Here is a 27,626-nt window from a genome sequence, read left to right as displayed (position 1 = left end):
ACAGTTTATTTACATATGTTTATGATCCCCACATAAACACAGCCACTTTGTCAGCCATAGCAGCACTAACATATCTAATTTTTTTTCCTCTAGTTTGGCCCTTGTCCTTAATTTCTTTTCTTGCTGCTACCTTCTGCGTAAATCACGTGCTAGTGGCATCTGTGCTTGCGTATCACTTAAGGATGTGAAGTATCTTAAATGGCTGAAGGAGGCAGTCGCCATGTGAAGTGATGCCACAGGCACGTCAGGGGCATTGTAGGTACCCAGAAGGCAGATAATTTGAGGATGTCCCTGTACATCTCTCTTGTCACGGGCCCTGATCCAGCAAAGCACATATTTAACTTTACACATGTGGAAACACACTATCTGTAATGGAATTACTCTCATGCCTGAAGTTATGCACATGCATAATTGCTTTGCAGGATTCGGGCCCTGGGGCCTCACAAATATTAGCAATTATTCTGGCTTGAATGGATTCATTAGGGGCTCTGTGACTACTTTGTTCCAAAGTCCTGGTCTAGAACATGGTATTAATCTTTCTGGGTATTACAAAGGCCTAAAGATACTTTTGGAAAAGAATGGGTATGTCCTCTAATCAATACATGATGGTGCACTGCTGTCCTGTGTCTGGGTGGACTACATTGATCTCATCAGCAGTACCAGCAATATACAGATTTAAAAGATATGCCTGTGAACAAACTCTCTCTTCTTCATAATATCACCTGACGGAAGTTGGAAAAGTCATACAGGATTCACTCACCTCTCCAAAGTAGAGCAAAACCTTTCCTTCTTTGTATTCAAAGTGGTCGATGTATTGGTCTGCAGACTTTACCAACTTGAAAAACAGAAACATCATTTTTACCTGGATTTAAAATCGGTTTTGGCTTATGCTGGCTGTTTTAAACTGCCTAGCTGGGTATAGTACTGGACTGGTTGATTCTTCCTTAGAATGAACAGACTCATTCCTTGGTCTGCTGTTCCTTTTATGTGGTGGAGGACTTAGGCAATTTTCTGGATGAGTATATGGAGGGACTGTTTGCTCATTTTTATTGTATTTTATTTATTAAATCCATTTATGAAGGACCTATTGTGAGAATCTAATGGTCATAATACAAAAGAGTACAAAAAGTTAAGATTTGAGTTGACTCAAACAGCCAAACACCATATCCAGCCAGGGACTATTTTTTTAAAAAACGTCTAGTAGGACAAAGCCAGTAGTCATCAGACAAAAGCAATCAATCCCTAACCAAGGGTACCTCTAAACTATGTGCGCTAGTGGTGCAATTTGCAGCCCACCTACCTAAGGCTGTCAGTTAATCGTAATTAACGCAAATATTAATTGTGATTTTAAAAAATTAATTGCGATTAATCGCACTGTTAAACAATAGAATACCAATTGACATTTATTAAATATTGTGGATGTTTTTCTGCATTTTAAATATATTGATTTCTATTACAACATGGAATGGAAAGTGTACAGTGCTCACTTTATATTTTTTTTGATTTATAATATTTGCACTGTAAAAATGATAAAAGAAATGGTATTTTTCAGTTCACCTCATACACGTACCATAGTGCAATCTCCTTATTGTGGAAGTGTAACTTACAAATGTAGATTTTTTTTTTGTTACAGAACTGCACTCCAAACCAAAACAATGTAAAACTTTAGAGCCTACAAGTCCACTCAGTCCTACTTCTTGTTCAGCCAATCGCTAAGACAAACAGATTTGTTTGCATTTACAGGAGATACTGCTGCCTGTTTCTTATTTACAATGTCACCTGAAAGTGAGAACAGGCATTCACATGGCACTGTTGTAGCTGGCGTTGCAAGATATTTACATGCCAGCTACACTAAACATTTGTATGCCCCTTCATGCTTCGGCCACCATTCCAGAGGACATGCTTCCATGCTGATGACGCTCGTTAAAAAAATCAGTTAATTATTACATTTGTGACTGAACTCCTTGGGGGAGAATTTTATGTGTCCTACTCTGTTTTACCTGCATTCTGCCATATATTACATGGTATAGGTGTCTTGGATGATGACTCAACGCATGTTCATTTTCAGAACACTTTCACAGCAGATTTGACAAAATGCAAAGAAGGTACCAATGTGAGATTTCTAAAAATAACTCAACGCTCGACCCCAGGTTTAAGAATCTGAAGTGCCTTCCAAAATCGGAGAGGGGCAAGGTGTGGGGAATGCTTTCAGAAATTTTAAAAGAGCAACACTCAAACTACAGAACCCGAACCACCAAAAAAGAAAATCAATCTTCTGCTGGTGGCATCTGACTCAGATGATGAAAATCAACATGAGTCGGACTGCTCTGCTCAACATGTCATCAGCGTGTACCCATGTCCTCTGGAATGGTTGAAGCATGAAGGGACATATGAATCTTTAGTGCATCTGGCACATAAATACCTTGCAATGTGTTGTATAATCTTTTGTTGATCATATTTACAGTGCAAATATTTGAAATAAAAAATAATAAAATAATCTAAAGTGAGCACTGTACACTTTGTATTCTGTGTTGTAATTTAAATCAATATATTTGAAAATGTAGAAAAACATCCAAAATAGCTAATACATTTCAATTGAATTCTATAGTTTAACAGTGCAATTAAAACTGCAATTAATCACAATTTTTAAAACAGTGATTACATTTTTTTTAGTTATTTGCATGAGTTAACTGCAACTGATCAACAGCCCTAACTCTTTCCATAATGAAAATGTCTGTCCCGATTCTCAGTTTCTTGTTAATTATTCTGCAAACTTTTGAGAGAAGTGGGGCTAAAAACCAACCTTTTTACTCTTCTGATAAACACAGACTCCCAAAGAACAGTGCAAAAATAATAAATTAAATTACAGATGTCAGTGAAAGAAATGCTCCACACCTGCTCAAGTTCAGCTGTGTCAGGTTCCAAGCCACTTAAAAGTGAGAGATCAACTAGAGACATCTTTGGTATATTGGGACCTGCAGACCTGTTAGGGAAAATTGCTGTCAGTAATTGCTTACATTGTACAACGTATGCAGTGTTGCTGTCGCCATGTCAGTCTCAGGACATTAGAAACACTAGGTGGGTGAGGTAATATCTTTTTACTGGACCAAATTCCATCGATGAGAGAGACAAGCTTTCTGTGTAACCTTGTCTCTCTCACTAATGGAAGTTGGTCCAATAAAAGATGTTACCTTCCCCACCTTGTCTCTCTAGATTGTACATTTAAATTTTGTTATAAAGAGGGTCATCTGAAGAGCTTGGCCATTCCTGCCTGGTGTTGATGAAACAGATTATGATTCCCATTGCCAATGAATACAATCCAAAGTTTCCCTAGCAGCCATTTATTTAAACTTATCTACCTAGGAAAGTAAATAGCTTAAATTTATGTCTAGGGACTAAATTCATAAATATCCAAAGATCTGTTGTACTTTTCTAATGCACTTTAATTCCGCTCCTTTCCCAAATTCTTCGGAGTTAGATTATTTTTATTGAGCCATCCCCAAGAAGCCAGAGATGATGATGGTATGTTACGTTTACACAGTGCCTCTCATCAGACGCTGTCCAATGTGCTTTACAAATGACAGTGGCTCTTTGATAATTCATGCTGTGGTAAACCACAACCCCTTAAATACACACTGGATTGCAAATATGCAGTACACTGTGCTGGGGAGGACAATGCAGATATTATCACACGCCCTAAGAGCCACTGAAGGAGTCTCACATCACTCATTGCCACTGGCCCTGGAACCAGGTGAGTCCTAGTCCTCCTCCCACTCTTGATGCTGCTATTCCCTGGGGGTAGCTAGACCAGGTGGTCACTGCTCCCAAGGCTCTACGAGTGGCAGTGGAAGAGCCAGATTCCAGCAGGGCAGTTGGCCTGTTAGAATGGTTGTTACCACCACCTGCCTCCTCTGAAATGGGGGTTCTCAGGAAGGCCACTGCCATGCGCTCTCTGGCAGCCCTAGCCTAACTGTGGGAGCAAGCAAAATGGCAGCTGTAACCCTATTCTGTATAGGACGCTATGTTCTGCCAGCTCTGCCCTTTCCAACTTCTTGATTAGCAAACAACAAGACATCCCCTCCCTGCAAACTAGAGTGGTAGTAGCCATCTTCTTTACTCACTATGGCTGGCCTGGGGCTACAGAGGAGGTGGCAGCACCTCTCTAAAAAGCAGTGCAGCATTATGAATGGGACAGCTGGGGTAGGTACCTTTATCCCCATTGCAGCTGCTAATTTACTGGAGTAGCTCTTCCATATGATCAATAAATCAAGTGGCAGTTGCCTCCCCTCAGGGTGTTCAGTCAGACATTACCAAACAACCCTAGCAGTCACAGCAATCACTTCCCCAAGTGTCCATAGCTAATGCTACATTTTAGTCATGGGTATTTTTAGTAGAAGTCAGGGGCAGTAAACAAAAATTCATGGCCCGTGATTGTGCATGACTTGTACTATGTACCCCTGACTAAAACTTGGGCTGGGGGCTGCAAGCTCTGGGGGGCATGGTCTGGGGACACAGGGGGTGCTGGGGGGATGGCACAGGACCCCCACTGGTGCTGTGGGGGCAGGTGGTGGTGTGCAGCCCAGGACCCCTGCTGTTGCCGGGGTGGAGGGTTGTTGGGGCGGGTAGGCTCCCTACCTGCCTCCTCGTGTCCCTGCAGCTCCTAGGGGGAGGGAAAGCCAGGGGGGCTGCATGCACTGCCCCTGCCACAAGCTCTGGCTCCACAGCTCCCATTGGCTGGGAACCATTGGCCCCCCCACTACCCTAAGGTAAGAGCCTCCCCGCACCCCAACCCCCTGCCCCAGCTCTGATCCGCCTCCCACAACTAAACTGCCCCAGCAGCGGCTGGTGCTGCTGGCCCAGGGCTGCACCGGCCTCTGCAGAAATCATAGAGGTCACAAAGTCATGGAATCCATGACAGACACACAGCCTTATCCATCGTTAATGAGCATATTCACATATTCCTGTAGGGGGCTCCAACACAGCAGCTACAGGAGGACTTCAATGAGCAGCCTAGCACCCAAAATGCAACACTGATGGGCACTTTCAAAGTGCCCCTTATTGTATCTTGATCCCATGAGGTACTAAATGCCTTCACCTCCCATTATTGTATGCAGGGTTGTTGTAGCCATGTGGGTCCCAGGATATTAGAGAGACAAGGTGGGTGTGGTAACATTGTTTATTGGACCAACTTCTGCTAGTGAGAAAGACAAGCTTTCAAGCCACACAGAGCTCTTCTTCAGGTCAGACCTGTGTGACTCAAAAACCTGTCTCTGTCATCAACAGAAGCTGGTCCAATAAAAGATATTACCTCACTCACCTTGCACCTCACCTCCCATTGACACACATACAGAACAAAAGCAAGTTACAAAGTCCTGCCTAAAACTGTGAGCTGCCACTGCTTAAAAGCCACCATTGCACAGGAGGAGAGTGAAACAGCAGCCTTAACAAAGGCCCTTCTCACCCATTGGGATCCAGTGCCTCTACTACCCAACTACCAGTTTCTCTTCATTCCCATGGTTCCAACAGAGCCAGGGGCACTGAGAGCCCGACTTTCCCCTCTGCTCTCCACACAACAGCACCGCTAACCAGTAGTAAATGGACTAGCTGTTTTCCAGGGCATTAAAGAGTGCAAGGGAGCAGAGGAGAATATGTGACATCCACAGGGAGAGGGAGGTTACTCACACAGGGCACACGCCAACACTCCATAATCTGCAAACTACACTATTATCACTGAGGTTCCCCTCCTCTTGAGTGTAGTTCATTGAGTTTCTGTTGTTTACATCTGCTGAAGTGCAACCACCTCTGGGGTGTAGAGCAGCAGCCAGGTGAATAGTTGGCATACAACACAACTATGTGGCTATAAGGCAGGAGTAAATTTTTGACCAAGAACACTGGGGCAAAATCTTCCATTAAAACAAACAAACAGACAGACAAACTATTCTTTAATGTTATGCAGAACAGAAAGGAGCTTGGTGTTTAAGATCTTGTGTGAATGGCCCATACCCCATACACTGCATGGAAATCAGCTTTACTGTCTAGGAAGACAAAGAGCTGAGCCACCATGCCAGGATTTGAATGTGTGCTTCCAGAAAGACAACAGATGGCAGAAAGATGTATAAGACCAAGACTTCCTAACCAAAAGTGTGTAATCTCACTAATAAAGTTAACCTAGTCCCAAACCTACCTGACACAGACTTTGTATCGTAATGATTCTGTTTTACCGGGAACAGGCACCTCTCTTTTCCTTCTATTGCGGATGTCAAACCATTCTATCTGGCTCATGGGCTCATCTCTTCTGGTTTCCATAGCATAGTCCGCCTCATAATCATAGTCCTCTTCCTCAGCGTCCAGAGCACCTGGAGGTGTCAGACACAATCAGACAGCGGCAGAGTGGGATGAAAAACCTGCTGATTGCTCTCCTCTTTGCACTTTGTGAGGAATCAGCGCTGACTCCTGCCTCCTCCACTGCTTTTAGAAACTTCATTTTCCTCAGTCTCATTATCTCATGTATCTTTTAAATTAAAGCTTGAAATAAATGCCCTCAATAATCACCATTATTTTTAATTTGTATGAAAGTAGCACCTAGAGGTCCCAGCTGAGATTGGGGCCCCGCTTGTAAATACACAAAGGCAATTCCTGCCCCAAAGAGCTTACAATCTAAGGAGAAAAGACAGACAGCACTCAGTGGAGGTACTCCAACTGAAGTAATTTCAGTATAGTAAATAGCTAAAAGACAGACACAGGAAATATTAACTCTTTTTGGGCAGGAACCATGATACACAGAGATATTAAGTCATTTGGCCAAGAAGGCCATCCTTGCTCTCGAGTAATAACTACTAATAATAACGTAAGTATATTTATTAAGCACCCTCCAAAAAGTCACGTGGGGTCTTATAAAACAATTCTTAAAATATTACCAGTTAAACACCCTATATGTAATAAAAATACAAATTGTCCTGAAGGCACTATAGTATATATCTTTCTCTTTTCCCAATCTAATCAGCTAAAAAGTCATCGGATACTCCCAGGGTCTCGTCAAATTTGCCACCATTAAAAACAGATGCTCTGTTTTCTTTTCACTTACTTGAATATTTGACGTTCCCTTCCATTTCAACTTTCAGAATCAAGTCATTACATGTGGTGTTCTCCATCGCAACAGAATAATATATTTTTTGTATCTGAAAAACAGAGAGAACACCCTAAAAGCTCCTTTAAATAACAAAGAATTTAACCAACCAGGTCTGCAGCAATGCATGTGATTCTGCACATACCGGAAGTTACATATGATTAGGGAGAGTGAGAGAGATTCCACAGAAACTAGTTTCAGGCAGGTTTGTACTTGGTCCCACTCAGCCATGCCTCTGATGCAGCTATCTGTGCTATCACAGCTACCCTGCTTGTGATGCTTGTGATAGCTTCAATGAGAGCTATCACGAGTCTGTGTGCATGAGCAGGGGAATCACACCCATAGCTCATAGTGTAGTTATAGCTACAGATTATCTCCTGATGACTGTATTGGATACAACAACGACAGACCGACATGCAATATTCAAAGACCTCAAGGGCCTGGGACCTACCCTCTTCAAAGACCCCCTCCCCGCCATCTACCAGCTGCACTCCATGGAGGTGTGCAAACTGAAGTAATTTCAGTGTAATAAACAGCTATCAGGCTGTTCTCCATGAGGCTCCATAGACTTTGGAATTTTTCCCTGCAGCTGGGTCCAAAACAGGCAAAATCTGTGACCTTCAGGGCACTCTGCATCTATTTTCCAGGGATTTGGGGGAGGACAGGGGTGCATAAAGACAGGGTCTCAGGCAGTATGGGGTATTGATTGCTTTGCTTAGCTTAGTTACTGTTAGGTAGGATCTAGGAAGGCGTGAGGCTGCCGATGTTCCTTCCTGCACTGTGTGTGATTGGAAGTGATGGTGGGGCAGGCGCCTACAGATGTGAATTAGTACCGTTTTCTTTTTGAAAGAGAAAAATCAAATGAAACTTATAAGTTTCCAAGATCCATCTTACACTCAGCGTCCCATTTCCTTTGCCCTTTACCGTCACTTCAACTTTGCTTCCGAGGTCAAACTGCAAACCAAACCAAACAGTAGACATTTAGCACTTTGGCCATTCTTCACTCATTGTCTTTTTCCTGTGATCCCTGAGAGTCTTGCTTGTTGTCTGGGATCTGGGCAACCTGCACCATGTTAGAAGGTGTTCACCTTTTGCCATGAGTGAGGGACTGTAGGGGTTCCTCCTCTCTAGTGCAGGGTTGTAACAGTTCTCTAACTGTCATTCAAAGAACTATGGGGCATGTCTTCTCCTACCTCACTAAAGTGATCCCTGCAGCAGGAGTAGGGAGCATTTTTCTAGGCCCCACTGCATTGTGAGTCAGAGCAAAGGACATATCTTGCCCCTTCACTCCCCTAAGATGACCCTGAATGGACAGAGGACCGCAGTGGTCCTTCCCATTGGAGGAAAAGCAGCAATCTGAACATCTGGGAGAGGCAGAAAGGTGCCTATAAGTGCTAAATATTGTTATTACACAGAAAAATGGCTGCAACCAAAGTACATCAAGGTTGCTGAGAAATGAAAACATTCCTTCTGTTTGCAAACTAGGAAATATCACAACTTAGAACAATAAAGGGTTGAGTACCTGTAGTTCTTCCTGAATCTGGACATTGTTACTATTCACGTTAAAATAGTGCTTTTTGTGCCTTCCAGGTAGGTTTAATGCAAGATTCAGAATGGTGGAATCACTTTCTATAATTTGTATGCTATACTGCGACAAAGCTTCCAGGGCCACCACTGTATCCTGTGTGAGATTGAAATACAAATGAACATCAGCCACACTGGAGTCTTTTGGCAATAGCAAAGTGCTCTAGTCACATGCCTCTCCTTGTAAGTAACTCCTCATTCAGATCTCTCCTTTTTAGATCTCTGTTCCTTTGAGCTTCACTCTTTGAAGTCTCCATGTGTCCGCTCACCCCCTCAATTCATTCACCTTATTTTCCAGATTTTTCTATCAACATTTTGGACCAGATCCCCAGCGGGTATAAATCTTCATAGCTCCATTAAAGTCATGGAACCCTCACTAACCCTTATTGTTCCTTTCCTAGGGCCAAATTCTCAGATGTTTACTTAGGGACCTCAGGACTTGGTTCATTGTGGGCTTCAAATCGAAATAAGCAACTTTCTACCAATGGAAAATCCAGTTTCACCCCATAACATTATGATCCTGAACTGCTGTAAACGGCTGCCTAGTTGGACCCATAGAAATATTTATCTTTCCATATTTATTGGACATGTAAGGGTTTTTTTACAGTACTTCCCCCCCCCCACTCCATTGAGCCTGAAAGCCACATACTTGTGTAGAACAGTATCCGCCACCATATTTCCTTTTTTCTGTTAACCACGTAGCAATAGGTTCTGCATACTTGATATCCTTCTGGAGTAACGTCTGAAGTAGTGCGTAAGCGGTAGCTTCTATAGAAACTGCATCTTTACCATTTCCCCAGTAGCGCTGTTGCGTTGCTGAAACAATTACTCAGTCTTGAATCAATCCAGGGAAGGTATTTTCCAAAAATTACTTCAAATTAGCTCAATGTAGAAAATATAGGTAACTTATTTCATAGTAATGATTCCACCCAAGAGACACAGCCACCACCACTCTGACGATATACATAAATAAGTATAGGAAGCAAAGGTTATTAAAAAGCCAAATTTCTAACAGAGTTTTGACCTATCTCAGCCATTATAGCGTATTGATCACAATGTACTGACACAGTTGTTATAGAGTACTGATCACAATGTATGCAATGCCAACAGAGTGCAGTGCTAAGAATGTTTCTGGGGATAGCTTAAAGGTAGAATTATTACTCCAATAGGTCTAGAGTTAATAATCTGCATACTACCTACATGTAATCATGTTGGCCTTATTGCACCTGATCTTGTTTTTAATTATGTTGCAACAGCACCCAAGGACTTTGACTGGGAAGAGTGCTTTATAAATGGAATCATCAGTGTAAGAATAATTATTAGTACCTGCATCGAGTGTAGAAATTTCTCTTAAAATCTGTTCTGCCCATTTGGCTTCTGAGCTATTGTCTTTCACAAGAGCCAGAGCATAGGCAGAGATTGCAACTGAGTAGAAGTTCAGCTGAGGTGAGAGTTGTCCATCCACGTAAGCGACAGCTTTTTCAATGCCTTGTTTCTGTGGAAATAAAAATGAATCAGTTTGGAGAGTGGTACAAAACCAATGCAAAGGTAACACTAATTTGAGTTGTTACAATTCATTGAATTATAGCAACACAATGCAGCTATTTCTAAATTAAATCAAATGGGAGTGAGGTGATCCTAATAACTGTGGTTAAGAATAATGCAAAACAATTATATTTGTTGAAGATTTTGGCAGGGAATAAAATGATTTCTGATATGAGCACTGGCCGGCCTATGCTAAAATAGATGGGCTATTTGAGTTGCAATTGCTCCATTTACAAGGACTACAAAATTCTCATCAGAGACTCCATGCCATGTACAGCTGATTTTGGGGGAGAAGAGAAGGCACCTTTAGCATCTGATTGCAATGGTTGTGGCACCAGATCCTAGTTTTCTGGGAGAGGAAGGCTTCGAAGACAATGCAGGCAGTAATGTGTGCAATAACAAGATACTTCAAGATGAATGTTTGTCCAATGCACTGAGTTTGTAAAGTGATGGATAAGTGCTAAACAGCACTGTTTAGACAAATCCTGAGTTTATTACTGAATTTTTACTTAGTCCTTTCTCAGACAAAACTGGGAGTTTGCCTGAGTGGGGACCTCAGGATCTGGGGCTATTAATTATTATTACTAGGGTCAAATTCAAGACAAATTAAAAGAAATACATTTTCACACAATGCCTAATTAAACTGTGGAACTCATTGCCACAGGATGTCACTGTAGCCAAATAAATAGCAAGATTCAAAAATGGATTGTGCCTCAATATGGATAACAAGATTATACAGAGGTATAATAGTTGATTCTAACATAGGAGTTGGGAGAGAGATTAAACTTTATGGTTCAAGGGTTAAGCCAGTCTCTAATTATTAGAGTTAGGAGGTTTCTTGCACCTTCCACTGAAGCATCTAGTCCTGGCCACTGTTCAGTCTGGCAATTACTATATTCCTCTGTTCCTGCTTCCACCTAGAACTATGATTTTATTATCTCACCATGGATTACAGAATAATTATTGTGTTTGAAGCTCAAAGAATATGGCTTTTAGTCCTGGCTTCATTTTGTAACAGTATTTAAAGTGCTGGTTTCCACGTTTACCCATCTGTTTAATGGATAACAGCACGTCCATCCTCACAGAGGCATTGTGAGGACTGATTCATTTAAATGTTAGATCCTCAGATGGCAGGAGCTATAGAAAAACAAAGTACCATAAGCACGCCACTGCCAATGGCCTGGTTCTCCCAACTGGTGTAAAATCACATTTCCCTGGGCCCACTGTTCCTCTTGCACTTTTGAAAAAGTTCACCCCAAGGAGAGCAAATAGTGATGCTGTCACCTGCCTTCCCTCTGGCTCTGACTGGGGAGGGTAGCTTTAAAATCTGTGAGGGGCTTCAAAGAAACTTGCTAGTAGAGGCAGCCAAGGGGATGCATTGAATCAATGTGTCCTCCAGCCACATTGGCTGCACTATGTGCTTTTGGGGATCTGCAGTCTCTCCACAGTGGAGGAAAGGTTGTGGTTGTTTTGCACTGCGCCAGCTCAGCAGACTTGTTGCCACTGGGGTGTGTGACTGTATTTCTCCCAACAGAAATTCAAGTTGAATCTGGCCCAAGAAGCGTAAGGGTTGTGCCACAGTGGAAATGCAGCCTCAATAGTGATGATGAGACCAATGCCATGCTTAGGAATCTCTGTGCCAGCACAAAACAAATGCATGTAAAAATTTAACAATAAAAGAATAAAAGAAAAGCAAGCTTCTTACCACCTCAGAAGACTTAGAGTCATTGAAAGCCCCCAAGGCCTCTTGCATGGCGATGGTTATAAAGGCCGTCAAAGCCAAATGCTCTTCAGCTTTCCCAACTCCACCCTAGAAGGTTAACCATGGGAAATCTTCTAAAGCATACATGTTTGTTTAATTATTTAATCGAGCAAATCGAATTTTATTTCTTTGTATGAAAAATAAACACCACCACTCAGTCACACATTTGTTGCTAATACACCCCCCCCCAACATCCTTCTCCATTCTCCCAGAGACACTTTTTTTCCATCGCATAAGCAGTTTTTTCATTCAGCGATTCATAGCTTTTAAAGCAAAAAAAAAAGGCCATTGGATCCTCTACTCTAACCTTCTATAACACAGGCCTTTACATGTTCCCCATTTACTCCTAGACCGAGCCCAATAACTTGTCTAAAGCACATCTTCCAGGAAGGCATCCCGTCTTGATTTGAGGACATCAAAAGATGAGAATCCACCACTTTGTCTCAATGGTTAATCACAGTCTGGGTTAAAAATGAGTGCTGTATCCCTAATTTGAATTTGCCTGGCTTTAGCTTGCAGCCATTGGTTCTTGTTATGTTTTTTTCTGCTAGATTATAGAGCCCTTGAGCACCTGGTATTTTCTCCTGATGAAGGTATGGATACACTGTAATTGACTCACTACTTGATCTTCTTAATAAACTGAACTGATTGAGTTCCTGGAATCTCTCACTGTGAGGTGTTTTTTTCCGGCCCTTGACTCGTTTTGTGGTTCTTCTCTGCACCCTCTCTCTTTAGAAAAAATCCTAATTCCTCCCCAGTTTGCCCCAAATACTCATGCTTTTAAACAGTTAGAAATATTTTGCTGCAAGAGCTGTTGATTTTTCCCTCCTACACACAATTATTCCCCAAAACTCCAGAATCAGGGGGAAACAAAGTAGAACACATGGCCACATCATCAGCTGGTATAGTGCACCAATTTACAGCAGCTGAGAATCTGGCCCGTATGGGAACAGGTTCTCATCATTTTCAGTGACTAACCTGCATAAGTCTGTCCATCACTGGGTGAGGGTCATGGAAGGAGCCATCCGCCTGCTGTTGTCCAAGCAAGTAGAAAACAGCTTTGCGTATGTAACGGTCTTCGACACTGATGTATTTTCTGCACCTTGTGAGCACTTTAGCAATGAATGCAGTTAGCCTGTATAAAAGACACTGGTTTCATTGATATTTGTGGTTTGCTAACATGAATTAGTCCTGGGGTTGTCAAGCAATTAAAAAAATTAATCATGATTAATCTCGCAATTAAAAAAAATTAATCGTTCGATTAATCGCTCTGTTACACAATAATAAAATACCATTTATTTAAATATTTTGGATGTTTTCTACATTTTCATATATATTGATTTCAATTACAACACAGAATACAAAGTGTACAGTGCTCACTTTATATTTCTTTTTTATTAAAAAATTTGCACTGTAAAAAAGAAAAAAGAAATTGTATTTTTCAATTCACCTAATACAAGTACTGCAGTGCAACCTCTTTATCATGAAAGTTGAACTTACAAATGTAGAATTATGTAAAAAAAAACCCAACCTGCACTCAAAAATAAAACAATGTAAATCTTTAGAGCCTACAAGTCCACTCCTACACATGTAAATATCTTGTGACGCTGGCTACAACAGTGCCATGTGAACACTTGTTCTCATTTTCAGGTGACATTGTAAATAAGAAGCGGGAAGCAGTATCTCCTGTAAATGTAAACAAACTTGTTTGTCTTAGTGACTGGCTGAGCAAGAAGTAGGACTGAGTGGACTTGTAGGCTCTAAAGTTTTTCATTGTTTTGTTTTTGAGTGAAGTTATGTAACAAAAAAAAATCTACATTTGTAAATTGCACTTTCACAATAGAGATTGCACTATAGAACTTTGAATTGAAAAATACTATTTCTTTTGTTTACCATTTTTACAGTGCAAATATTTGTAATGAAAAATAGCAATATAAAGTGAGCACTGTGCACTTTGTATTTTGTGCTGTAAATTGAAATCAAATATTTGAAAATGTAGAAAACATCCAAAATATTTAATAAATTTCAATTGTCATTCTATTGTTTAACAGTGTGATTAAAACTACGATTAATCTCAATTAATTTTTTTAGTTAATTGCGTGAGTTAACTGCAATTAATTGACAGCTCTAATTAGTACATCAGAAGATTCTGATACAGTTTTGCACAAGCTACTGCTACGTGTAACGTTGACCAGTCAATGGTAGTTATGGGGCAATGCCGAAAGATATACGAGGCATCAAGAAAGACTGAAGAATCTCAAAAACAACAAGGAGTCCGGTGGCACCTTAAAGACTAACAGATTTATTTAGGCATAAGCTACCGGACTCCTTGTTGTTTTTATGGATACAGATTAACATGGCTACCCCCTGATACTTGAAGAATCTCAGTGCAATTCATACCTTAGGGCACAACATACTCACTACCGCACTGGGCCCAATTCTCTTCTGACATGGGTTTTTCATGAGTGTAAAAGATACAGAGAGATAGATATACAGAAAGATAGCGAGAAAGACAGATCCAGTCTCATGTATAATGAAGCCTGGTTTACACACCAAGTTGCATTGGTTTAACTAGCAGTGTGAATTTCTATTGTTTTAGTTAAACCAGACAAGTGGATACTCTTCTTGCATTGATGAATTAAAATTAAACCAATATAAGCAGTTCTAAACATCTATAGAAGTGTCCGCCCACGTGTTTGCATTTCTTATTAAACAATGCTTGCATGTGCCCACGTAATTACAACAGCATTAGCTGGTCACTGAAAGTTGTTCAGAAAAAAGTCTCACTTTATTAACAATAAAAACTATTTGGCCATAAAAAGCCAAAGAATCAAAGTTTAGGCACACAAACTTGCATCCATATTTTTGCAAATACCCATTGTGCATGTGTGAAGCCTGCTCACATAGCTGTGTATGTAGCTAATTTATCTGTGTACATATTAGATGCACTCAAGTATATGGGTGCAATTTGGCCCCAAAAGTCAGGAACTAAACTTCTGATGCACAATGTGTGATAACCTTGGCATTTTATAATATAAAACAAGAACTAAGACTGATTATGACGTATACACTACCAGGTACTGCTGGGGGTTGTTTTGAATGCTCCATAAGAGCCATCCTCCTTCTGAAATTCAAGAAGTCTCGTGTAACCTGCATAAACAAGCAATCAAATATATTGGTTAAGAATATAACTGTACATGGACTTGTATTTATGCATTTTGGGCCTTTACATGCAACACCTGGATTAACATGGAAGTGCACTCCACTGCTTTTGTTTGCTCCTCATAAAGGTTTTTTGTTTTGTTTTGGTCTGTGTGTGTGTGTGATTGATTGCAACAGCAGGCCTTTGGAATAAATTAGAGGAAAGGGAGCATGAGTTTTGTTTAAGTCCTGCCTTCATGAGTCTACTTGGGTTGGCATAAGGGCATCAATATTACAAGCATTTGTGGATACCAAGGAATTTCTGCCTGATGGGTCCCTGAATATCCATCCCCAAGTACTGCCACCTTCTTGAGCAGTTGTACAAGGGGACAAAATAAGACACAAAAGAGGCAGTGAGGTCCAGCAGATAGGACACATAACTGGGAGTCAGGAGATCTGGGCTCCATTCCCAGCTCTGCCATTGACTTAAACAAGTCACTTCGTTTTTCTGCACCTTATTTTGCCACCTTTAATGTGAGAGTGATATTCATCCTTGTAAAGTTCTTTCTGATCTTTTGATAACCTCTGATCACCTCAGTCCCTGGAAAAATCATGGAGCAGGTCCTCAAAGAATCAATCCTGAAGCACTTGCATGAGAGGAAAGTGATCAGGAACAGCCAGCATGGATTCACCAAGGGAAGGTCATGCCTGACTAATCTAATTGCCTTTTATGATGAGATTACTGGTTCTGTGGATGAAGGGAAAGCAGTGGATGTATTGTTTCTTGACTTTAGCAAAGCTTTTGACACGGTCTCCCACAGTATTCTTGTCAGCAAGTTAAGGAAGTATGGGCTGGATGAATGCACTATAAGGTGGGTAGAAAGCTGGCTAGATTGTCAGGCTCAACGGGTAGTGATCAATGGCTCCATGTCTAGTTGGCAGCCGGTATCAAGTGGAGTGCCCCAAGGGTCGGTCCTGGGGCCGGTTTTATTCAATATCTTCATAAATGATCTGGAGGATGGTGTGGATTGCACCCTCAGCAAGTTTGCAGATGACACTAAACTGGGAGGAGAGGTAGATACACTGGAGGGTAGGGATAGGATACAGAAGGACCTAGACCAATTGGAAGATTGGGCCAAAAGGAATCTGATGAGGTTCAATAAGGATAAGTGCAGGGTCCTGCACTTAGGACGGAAGAACCCAATGCACAGCTACAGACTAGGGACCGAATGGCTAGGCAGCAGTTCTGCGGAAAAGGACCTAGGGGTGACAGTGGACGAGAAGCTGGATATGAGTCAGCAGTGTGCCCTTGTTGCCAAGAAGGCCAATGGCATTTTGGGATGTATAAGTAGGGGCATAGCGAGCAGATCGAGGGACGTGATCGTCCCCCTCTATTCGACATTGGTGAGGCCTCATCTGGAGTACTGTGTCCAGTTTTGGGCCCCACACTTCAAGAAGGATGTGGATAAATTGGAGAGAGTCCAGCGAAGGGCAACAAAAATGATTAGGGGACTGGAACACATGACTTATGAGGAGAGGCTGAGGGAGCTGGGATTGTTTAGCCTGCAGAAGAGAAGAATGAGGGGGGATTTGATAGCTGCTTTCAACTACCTGAAAGGGGGTTCCAAAGAGGATGGCTCTAGACTGTTCTCAATGGTAGCAGATGACAGAACGAGGAGTAATGGTCTCAAGTTGCAGTGGGGGAGGTTTAGATTGGATATTAGGAAAAACTTTTTCACTAAGAGGGTGGTGAAACACTGGAATGCGTTACCTAGGGAGGTGGTAGAATCTCCTTCCTTAGAGGTTTTTAAGGTCAGGCTTGACAAAGCCCTGGCTGGGATGATTTAACTGGGAATTGGTCCTGCTTTGAGCAGGGGGTTGGACTAGATGACCTTCTGGGGTCCCTTCCAACCCTGATATTCTATGATTCTATGATTCTATGATAAAAGGCACAGTAGAACTATGTTTTATTAATAATAATTAATCACCAGTAATAGAACAGCATCATGTTTCCTTGGGGGATTTTAGATAAATACAACTACTAAGAAAATGAAATGATGCTTGACCAAACACCTCAGGTTCACAGTGTTTCTGTTTTCCAGTCAGATGCGTGCAACACATTCTAACATACTTCAAGTTTGCGTTGCACTCTAATTCATTGTTAAGATGCACAGAATCCAATGATGGTGGGAACAAATTATTCTGACGAGGCCCTTGGTAACAGAAATACAACAAGGCCAAATATCTCCATTCATCTAACTGCCAGACAAAAGTCTATTTTCCAACATTACTTTTACGGGTGAGATTCTGTGCTGCGCAACACAGCACTCATAGCCCATGGAGGAAGGTGGGTATGGTGGCTTTAAGTCATTTGTATGTCCTCCCAATGTTGGGATGTTCAGCAGGCCCTGACATAACACTAACAGCCCTTGGAACCAGTGTAAGTTATGGCAGCCTGTCACCGGCTGCCTATGGGTCACAGCACAGCCCAGATTGCCGCAGCCCCACATACTACAATCCAGGCCTCCCTGCACCCCTCTCACCTCCAGCATCTCCCAACGTGGAGCCAGCCTTGGCTGCATCTGGGGCATTTAGAGTCACTCTGGCTCTTTGACTCAGCATAAAGGCGCTGGAGCGAGGGAAGGGTTTGTCTACCCCAGGGGTGGGCAAACTTTTTGGCGTGAGGGCCACATCTGGGCATGGAAATTGTATGGTGGGCCATGAATGCTCATGAACTTGGTGGTTGGGGTGTGGGACTTCCACAACCTCCCTTGGCAGCCTGTTCCAGAGCTTAACTACTCCTTTAGTTAGAAAGTTTTTCCTAATATCTCACCTAAATCTTCCTGGCTGCAAATTAAACCCATTACTTCTTGTTCTATCTTCAGTGAATATGGAGAACAATTGATCACTGTCTTCTTTATAACAGCCTTCTGCATATTGGAAGACTGTTATCAGGCTCTGCCCCCTCCCCCCCACTTCATTTCTCAAGACTAAACATGACCAGTTTTTTTAAAACCTTTCCTCACAGCTCAAGTTTTCTAAACCTTTTCTCATTTTTCTTGCTCTCCTCTGGACTCTCTAATTTGTCCACATCTTTCCTAAAGTGTGGCACCCAGAATTGGACACATTTCTCCAGCTGAGGCCTCGCCAGTGCTGAGTTCAGTGGGACAATTACTTTCTTTATCTTACACATAACACTCCTGTTAATACATCCCAGAATGCTATTAGCATCTTTTGCAGTTGCATCATATTGTTGACTCATATTCAATTTGTAATCCACTATAACTCCAGATCCTTTTCAGCAGCACTACTGCCTAGCCAGTTATTCCCCATTTTGTAGTTGTGTATTCTGATTTTTCCTTCCTAAGTTAAGTACTTTGTCCTGGTTTTTATTGAATTTCATCTTGTTGAATTCAGACCAATTCTCCACTCTGAATTCTAATCCTGTCCTCCAAAGTGCTTGCAACTCTCCCCGGCTTGGTGTCATCTGCAAATTTTATAAGCGTGCTCTCCACTCCATTACACAAATCATTAATGAAAATATTGAATTGTACCAGACTCAAGGCTGACCCTGGCAGGACCCCACTAGATATGCCTGCCCAGTTTGACAGCAAACCATTGATAACTACTCTTTGAGTATGATCTTTCAACCAACTGGGCACCCACTTTATAGACCACCTTTCCCTAATTTGCTTATGAGACTATCACACAGGACTATCAAAAGCCTTACAAAAATCAAGATATATCAAATCTACTGCTTCTCCCCATCCACTAGGCCAGTAACCCTCTCAAAGAAGGAAATTAGGTTGATCTGGCATGATTTGTTCCTGACTAATCCATGCTGGATATTCCTTATAACCCTGTTATCATCCACACATTTATGAATTGCTTGTTTAATCATTTGTTCCAGTATCTTTCTAGGTATCAAAGTGAGGCTGGCTGTTCTATAATTTTCTGTCTCCTCATCTCACCCCTTTTTTAAAATAGGCACCATGTTTGCCCTTCTCAAGTCTTCTGGGACCTCATCTGTCCTCCAGGAGCTCTCAAAGATAATTGGATATATGGATCAATTTCAATATTCATATTAGAGTGTGTTTGGCTTATAAGCAAGTACAAATGGTAACCATATATATAGCTCTGCTGTAATAAAGACACAACAGGAATATGTTTCACCACAATATAATTCTTTTCAGAGTAACAGCCGTGTTAGTCTGTATTCGCAAAAAGAAAAGGAGTACTTGTGGCACCTTAGAGACTAACCAATTTATTTGAGCATGAGCTTTCGTGAGCTACAGCTCACTTATCCGATGAAGTGAGCTGTAGCTCACGAAAGCTCATGCTCAAATAAATTGGTTAGTCTCTAAGGTGCCACAAGTCCTCCTTTTCTTTTTGCGAATATAATTCTTGTCATGAGAATATTTCATTAATAGCTATTTATTTAAGGGGATAAGCTGCAGGTGTGGTTCTATTCTGCATGTTGCACAATGACAACTCTGCAGTAAGGTTTGCAATGTCTTACTTCATTCCCAGTCTTATTTGATAGCCTGTAAAAACTTCAAAGGGAATTGCTGTGGGAGCAGAGGTTATAGTGTACCTAAGTACTGGCATCCAGCAATGGATGGCTGTAGCTTTCTTCATGGGCTTGTGACAAATGATGCTACCAGATGAAAGCAGGGAAAAATAGCTTTGGATCATCAATAAAATAGGTAACAAGCTGGAGGAATTTTAAGAGCTGGGGATATTTTTATAGCCGCATTTGAATTAATTTAAAAGACACCACGTACTATAGACTAATGTAAATACATGGCTCAACAGATATTGCATGGCAGCAGCGTCCACATGGACATTTAGTGCGTGGCAGGTTAGTGCAGAGTAGACTTACACCCCAACTTGACATGAACTAAGTGTTCATGTAGAGAAGCCCTAAGTAGCATTCATATCACTGGGAGTTCCATGCCCATACAGGAGTTGGGAGAAGGGAAGCCCCTAATTATATTAGAAAAGGTTTGCAGAATTCTAATTAACCAAAAAGAATCTTTGGGTCAGAGCCTTAGCTGGTAGAAACTGACACAACTCCATTGACTTGGATCTTTATCAGTTCACAGACAGCTGTGGATTTGCTTACACCCTTCCCCTTTGATTTTATAAGTGTATGGAATTTCATTTGTTCTTCCATTATCATCCTGGCAGGTGAATGTGCAGATTTTGTGTCTGGTTGCTAAATATCCATAATAGTTCTGCAAGTTAGTTAGAATCAAGCTCAGTCCTATGTCTAACATCAATGTTTACTCTACAATGCAAAGAGAGAACAAATAAAATAGTTTTGCTATTTTGGTGGGGGGGCAGGGAGGAGGAAGATGTTCCACATACCTTGTGCAATCATGTTATAGGCTTCTTCTTTCCGTTCAGGTTTAAAGTTGATCCACTGTTCACTTGCTTCCAGGTATTCAATGGCATATGTTGCTGGAGCCATTGTCACCATAGTTTGCTCAGCGCAACCAGTTGGCACTTTGATAAGCTTATCAATTCCAGCTGGACTAAGACAGTTTTGAATGGACTCACCCATTATATCCCCTATATTGGCAAAAAAAAAATCAGACCAAAATTATTGTATTTAAAGGTTGGAAAGGGTAAAAAAATAAGAGTAAACATAACCCTAAAATAACTGGTTATATGATGTTAAATATTTCCGACCATCTTTTATTTCAGAAGTTCTAGCATGCTTTGGAGCAGTGACTTGAATTTTGGTGTGTGTGTGGTTGGGCATGTGTGTGTGCGTGTGTGTGTGAACATTGTGCCAGTGATATGCCTTTTGCCATGCCGGTGAAAAATCTGCCCTAATTTGGCCAAGTTACAAGTCTTTGAAAAATCATAGTTTGCATGTGCTCAGTAGACATTTGTTATATCTTCAGTTTAATTCTCTGAAAATTCCATCTGGACTGGGCATAAGCCAGCCCAGGGTTGAGCAGGACTTTCCCTGCAATTGCAGTTCTGTGACCCTAAGCACACCTCCGTGCCAACTGGCAAATGGTTTAGTGTTCTGTAACAACAACTTCGAGTAGGCTTGACAAACTCTCTGCACCTAGCAGACCACTTTCATAGTATTTACCCATAAAGAATGTCATGGCCTCTAATAAAGGCTTATCTTATACTGATCCTCATAATCATCATGAGATATATGTACAGATGGTGTTTAAAGATGTTGTGTATATGTATGCTGTAAAGTCTGTCACTAACCAAATTAAAAAACAGGTTTCTTCCAGACAGGAGTTAGGATATATATTCACCTGTCCATCTTGGTTCACATGTACATTAGTATTATAAGCCAACACAGTGGGAGACCAATTTAAACATGAAGTCAACAAGAGGTTGGGATGAAACTGGAGACTAAACCACAGAGGGTTCCTGATGTCTCTGGGGGGACAAAAAATGAACTTTGAACATAAGAACATAAGAATGGCCATACTGGGTCAGACCAAAGGTCCATGCAGCCCAGTATGCTGACTACCGACAGTGGCCAATGCCAGGCGCACCAGAGGGAGTGAACCTAACAGGTAATGATCAGTGATCTCTCTCCTGCCATCCATCTTCACCCTCTGACAAACAGAGGCTAGGGACACCATTCCCTACCCATCCTGGCTAATAGCCATTAATGGACTTAGCCTCCAGGAATTTATGCAGTTCTCTTTTAAACCCTGTTATAGTCTTAGCCTTCATAACCTCCTCAGGCAAGGCGTTCCACAGGTTGACTGTGCGCTGTGCGAAGAACTTCTTTTTATTTGTTTTAAACCTGCTGTCCATTAATTTCATTTGGTGACCCCTAGTTCTTATATTATGTGAACAAGTACATACATTTTCCTTATTCACTTTCTCCAGACCACTCATGACTTTATAGACCTCTATCATAACCCCCTTTAGTCTCCTCTTTTCCTTGATTGCAAGGAGACATTTTGTTATCCACTCACCGAGGAAAACCCATGGCAGAGGGAAGGTGCGTCATGAATGCTTGGATCCTGGTTTGTCTGAAACCAGCTATCTCTGCATAAGACTGAACTTGGGGTGGGGGTGGGGAATCTACTTCATTATGTAGGAAAGGTAACCACTGATAAGTGTAGACCCAGCTTGGCATTTTACGATTTTGTTTTTTATGAAACCATTCCTGTTTCCATTGTCCTTACTCACTGTCCCCTACATTTTAGCTTTTGATAATAAACTTATGATTGTTTTTACTGTAGCTCTATCTCAGTGCTGTGATGTTATATAGGAACTTACTCTCAGTGTACACTGGGGATAGCGAATCTGGCAATTTCTGAGAGTGTCCAGCAACAGGAGCTGGATACTACAGGGGAACATTTCAAAGGTGATTGAGGACTGGGGTACACCTCTTGTTAACCCGCAAGGCAAAGTAAGGGCTGACAGAGCCCTGAGGAGATTGTTTGGGTGGCTAACAGATGCGTAGTGTCAGGAAGCTGACACCCAGAACCAGCAAGTCTTCCTCTCGCTGGGGTCAGTGGGGTAACAGTCATGGGCATCCTGAGAAAGTGTCACGAGTTCCCAGCTGTGCCAGGTCCAAGCACTGGAACTGTGAGCAGGGAGGCTGTCTCTCCCATGCTTTCAAAGACGCTCCTATTGGGCCCAGGAGGCATGAGCCACCTGAACTGAATAACTGAATGCAGAGGGGAAAGAGCTGGACCTGAAATGTGTGTGTGTGTGTGTGTGTGGCAGGGGAGACAGAGTGAATTCATTTGGACAAGGCCGTTGGGAGGTATGGATACAATGGAACTGGAGGCTGAAGGGTATGAGGGGGAGAGGGAAAACTGGGACCAGGAGTCGGGGGTAAAGGGGAGACTGGGACTGGATGGGCAAGGAGACTAGGACTTGGAGCCTGGTGCAGAGAAGATTATGACTGGTAAGATAAATAGACTGAGACTGGGAGACAGTTGTGGGGGACTGGGACTAGCTGGAGAAGGAGATTGGGAGCCAGGAAGGGAAAAGGAGGGGGCACTAGGAGCCAGTGGATGAGGAAGGAGATTGTGGTTGGTCTAGGAGACTGGGAGAGAAGAATGAGACTGGTTGAGCAAGGAGATGAGGACTGGGAACGAGTGGGGCCAGGGGGAGAGGTGAAGGGGAAAGAGGCTGGTCTGATGAAGAGCCCAGGTAAAGTGGGAGAATTAAGACTGGATGTGCAAAGAGACTGAAACAAGCAGCTGGGTGGGGTGGAAATGCTGGATGTTGGAGAAGGAGCCCAGAGAGGGAGATTGGGACTGGAGCTTATGGGGATGGGGAACGAGGGTATGGGATGACCAGATGCTTGTGGTGAAGACACAGATTGAGAAAGAAGCCAGGAGATGGGAACTGGGACTGGCTGGGAAAGGAGACCAGGGCTAGGATGAGAAGCCTGAGGAATGGAGAATGGAACTGGCTAGGCATGAAGAACACAACTGGGACAAGGAATCAGTGTTGGGAAAGACGCAGGACAGGGACATGTTGGAGGGGATTGAAAAGATGGGGTCAAGCTTGGAGCAAATGGGCAGAAGAGCATGTGCCCACTAGGGAAAACTCCCCTCCAGAGACTGTAATGGAACCCATGATTCCCAAGTCTCACCATTTCTCCGCTGTCAGCAGACATCAGTGAAACCCTCTGGCAAAGTGTGTTGCTTTTCCCGCTCTAGTGCTGGTCCACACAGAGAATGACAACTTCTACTGCTATCAGTTACTTTGTTAGCTCCACAGGCAGAGGTCTGTGCAGTGGATCTAAAAGTTCCAACCCTGCTGATGACCCATGTTGGTGTCAATATGATGACACATGATGGAATTTCTGGGGGTTTTTCAGTTTGCTTTTTAAAAAAACTAGTAAATTACACAAAAATTGGCTACCCGTGCAACCTTAATTTGCCCCTCTCTGAGTATGCGTTATGATCCAGTCTTTAATTATATGATCACATACTATTTTTTCCACAGAACCCCTGCCTCATTCAATGCACAGGATGGATTTTACTCTGCAGGTGAATCAGGGTTGTGTTAGTGAAAGCAACTGTTTTCTGTAGAGAGATTTAGGTTAGATATTGGGAAAAACTTTCTAATTATAAGGATAGTTAAGCACTGGAATGGGTTACCTAGGGATGGTAGAATCCCTGTCATTGGAGGCTTTAAAGACCAGGTTAGACAAACATGTAGGGGTGGTCTAGCTATCTTAATCCTGGCTTGACACTGGGAACGGATTAGATGACCTCTTGAGGTCCCTTCCAGCCCTCCTTTCTATTTTTCTTCTCCTTTCATCTGGGTTAAAAGCAAGCAATTTTGAATATCAAGTCTAGGTTGGTGATCCAATTGATTGCTTCAGGTGAAGTGGAGAGGATGGCAGAGATACCACTGAGATATGATCATTTGACATATTGATTGATGAGGTGTTCCATAGTTTGAAATCTGTTTCCACAGTCACAAATAGGATTGTGCCTCTATCTCTCAGTCCCCATTTATGGAGAAAGTAGGCACATCTGATGTGTGCATGCAATTCAAAGTGAACCATATTTTCTATGGGAGTGAAAAGCCACTGGGTTCTTCAACATGATCCTTGATTTGGTGTGTATTTGGGACATTGGCATCCGTCCACCTTCCACCCCAAGTTTTCAAGCTCTTGGGGTATCTCTACACTACAATAAAAGAACCACAGCTGGCCCAGGTCAGCTGAGTGAGGCTGCACAGCTATAAAATTGCAGTGTAGACATTTGGGCTTGAGCTGAAGTCTGGGATCTGAGACCCCATGAGTGGGGAGGGTCCCTGAGCCCAGGCTCCAGCCTAAGCCCATACATCTAAACTGAAACTTTATAGCCACACAGCCTGAGATCTGAGCAAGCTGCAGCTGTGCTGCAGGTCTTTTGTCGCTGTGTAGATGTACCCTTGTATTGCAAGCCAAAAAGGTTTTCTGGATTTGAAACAGAATCTTAATATATTATTTAGGCCTTCATGTATTGGAAGATCCTTGTTCCCTTGAATACGATGGAACTCCCAAAGAATTCTCATGACAAATTTGAGGTAAGTGGATATGTGCCAGTTCAGGAAGCCAGGATCAACAAGAAGCATTGATTTCACTGTGCCTGTAATAATCCATGTGAATGTGTTAAACTGAATCCACAAATGAGAATCCACAAATGATCATAGAATCATAGAATCATAGAATATCAGGGTTGGAAGGGACCTCAGGAGGTCATCTAGTCCAACCCCCTGCTCAAAAGCAGGACCCATACCCAATTAAATCATCCCAGCCAGGGCTTTGACAAGCCTGACCTTAAAAACGTCTAAGGAAGGAGATTCCACCACCTCCCTAGGCAACGCATTCCAGTGTTTCACCACCCTCCTAGTGAAAAAGTTTTTCCTAATATCCAACCTGAACCTCCCCCACTGCAACTTGAGACCATTACTCCTTGTCCTGTCCTCTTCCACCACTGAGAATAGTCTAGAACCATCCTCTCTGGAATTACCTCTCAGGTAGTTGAAAGCAGCTATCAAATCCCCCCTCATTCTTCTCTTCTGCAGACTAAACAATCCCAGTTCCCTCAGCCTCTCCTCATAACTCATGTGTTCCAGACCCCTAATCATTTTTGTTGCCCTTCGCTGGACTCTCTCCAATTTATCCACATCCTTCTTGTAGTGTGGGGCCCAAAACTGGACACAGTACTCCAGATGAGGCCTCACCAATGTCGAATAGAGGGGGATGATCACGTCCCTCGATCTGCTCGCTATGCCCCTACTTATACATCCCAAAATGCCATTGGCCTTCTTGGCAACAAGGGCACACTGCTGACTCATATCCAGCTTCTCGTCCACTGTCACCCCTAGGTCCTTTTCCGCAGAACTGCTGCCTAGCCATTCGGTCCCTAGTCTGTAGCGGTGCATGGGATTCTTCCGTCCTAAGTGCAGGACCCTGCACTTATCCTTATTGAACCTCATCAGATTTCTTTTGGCCCAATCCTCCAATTTGTCTAGGTCCCTCTGTATCCTATCCCTGCCCTCCAGTGTATCTACCACTCCTCCCAGTTTAGTATCATCTGCAAATTTGCTGAGAGTGCAATCCACACCATCCTCCATATCATTTATGAAGATATTGAACAAAACCGGCCCCAGGACCGACCCTTGGGCACTCCACTTGATACCGGCTGCCAACTAGACATGGAGCCATTGATCACTACCCGTTGAGCCCGACAATCTAGCCAGCTTTCTACCCACCTTATAGTGCATTCATCCAGCCCATACTTCCTTAACTTGCTGACAAGAATATTGTGGGAGACCGTGTCAAAAGCTTTGCCACAATGTATTCGTCTAGGCCAATGGTTCTCAACCAAAGCTTTGATGTGTGGGAGCTATGTGTAGCCAATTAGTTTAATTAATCATTTAATAGAGGATTTATTGTTGTGGTTAAGTATAATTAATTAATGTGTAATGGACAGGTTTAAGCATGATAGGATCATAGGAGTATAAGATTGACAAGTATTTATGAGAGATAAATATGTATTTATAACGCAAGGTCTACAGACTGAGGCCTGTATGATTTCAGCTTAGCCATACTAGGCCTCAGGAGGTTGACATAAGTAGGTAACCCAGGAATAACCCTGTACCAGTAAAGTTACAAGATAAATGTAAAAGAATGTTTAAGAAAATATGCCACAATGTATTCGCCTAGGCCAATGGTTCTCAACCAAAGGTATGGGTACACAGGGTACACAGAGGTCTTCTAAGGGGTACATCAACTCTTATAGACATTTGCCTAGTTTTAAAACAGGGTACATAAAAAAGCACTAGCCAAGTCAGTACAAACGAAAATTTCATACAGACAATGACTTGTTTATACTGCTCTATATACTATACACTGAAATGTAAGTACAATATTCATATTCCAATTGATTTATTTTATAATTATATGGTAAAATGAGAAAGTAAACCATTTTTCAGGAATAGTGTGGCTGTGTCACTTTTGTATTTTTTGTCTGATTTTGTAAGCAAGCAGTTTTTAAGTGAGGTGAAACTTAGAGTATACAAAACAAATCAAATTCCTTAAAAGGGCACAGGGTCTAGACAGCAAGACACCTGATTGTAACCTCATGAGAAATTCTGCAGGAACTGCAGGTTACCATCCAGATGTGTCTGCACAGATGTTAATGAGAATAAGAGGAACTAAGGCCAGGACTCCATTAAAACACATCTGTGAAAATGCTACATGCACTGACGGGAGAGCTTCTCCCATCAGCACAGTTACTCCATCTCTGTGAGAGGCGGTAGCTATGTTGACAAGAGAAGCCTTTCCATCGACATTGCACTGTCTACGCCGGAAGTTAGGTCACTATAACTGTGTTGCTCAGGGGTATGGATTTTTCAACCCCCCTGAGTGACATAGTTATAGGATGTAAGTTTGTAATGTAGACCTGGTCTACCAGGATAACCTATGAAAAGCGGCGCACCCATAAGTTTATG

General features: G+C 42.3%; 1 protein-coding gene across 1 annotated transcript in view; it reads right to left on the bottom strand.

Annotated features, from left to right (window-relative positions):
• LOC311510582 (complement C4-like) overlaps positions 1-27,626 on the bottom strand; it is a 94,612-nt gene that overhangs the window by 16,663 nt on the left and 50,323 nt on the right. Inside the window, exons 24-35 of the mRNA XM_084610351.1 lie at positions 20,529-20,732; positions 15,092-15,167; positions 12,996-13,152; positions 11,961-12,065; positions 10,037-10,205; positions 9,360-9,526; positions 8,649-8,807; positions 8,021-8,080; positions 7,085-7,178; positions 6,185-6,356; positions 2,896-2,983; positions 761-835 (exon numbers count right to left, since the gene is read on the bottom strand). Coding sequence (XP_084466477.1) covers positions 761-835; positions 2,896-2,983; positions 6,185-6,356; positions 7,085-7,178; positions 8,021-8,080; positions 8,649-8,807; positions 9,360-9,526; positions 10,037-10,205; positions 11,961-12,065; positions 12,996-13,152; positions 15,092-15,167; positions 20,529-20,732 — 1,526 coding nt within the window. The remainder of the gene's footprint in view (positions 1-760; positions 836-2,895; positions 2,984-6,184; positions 6,357-7,084; positions 7,179-8,020; positions 8,081-8,648; positions 8,808-9,359; positions 9,527-10,036; positions 10,206-11,960; positions 12,066-12,995; positions 13,153-15,091; positions 15,168-20,528; positions 20,733-27,626) is intronic.

The sequence above is a fragment of the Lepidochelys olivacea genome (assembly GCF_965140295.1).
Source record: "Lepidochelys olivacea isolate rLepOli2 genome assembly, chromosome: 1".
NCBI classification, from domain to species: Eukaryota; Metazoa; Chordata; order Testudines; family Cheloniidae; genus Lepidochelys; species Lepidochelys olivacea.
The sequence above is the reverse complement of the archived record's forward strand: the minus strand, read 5'-3'. Positions and strand labels throughout refer to the sequence as shown.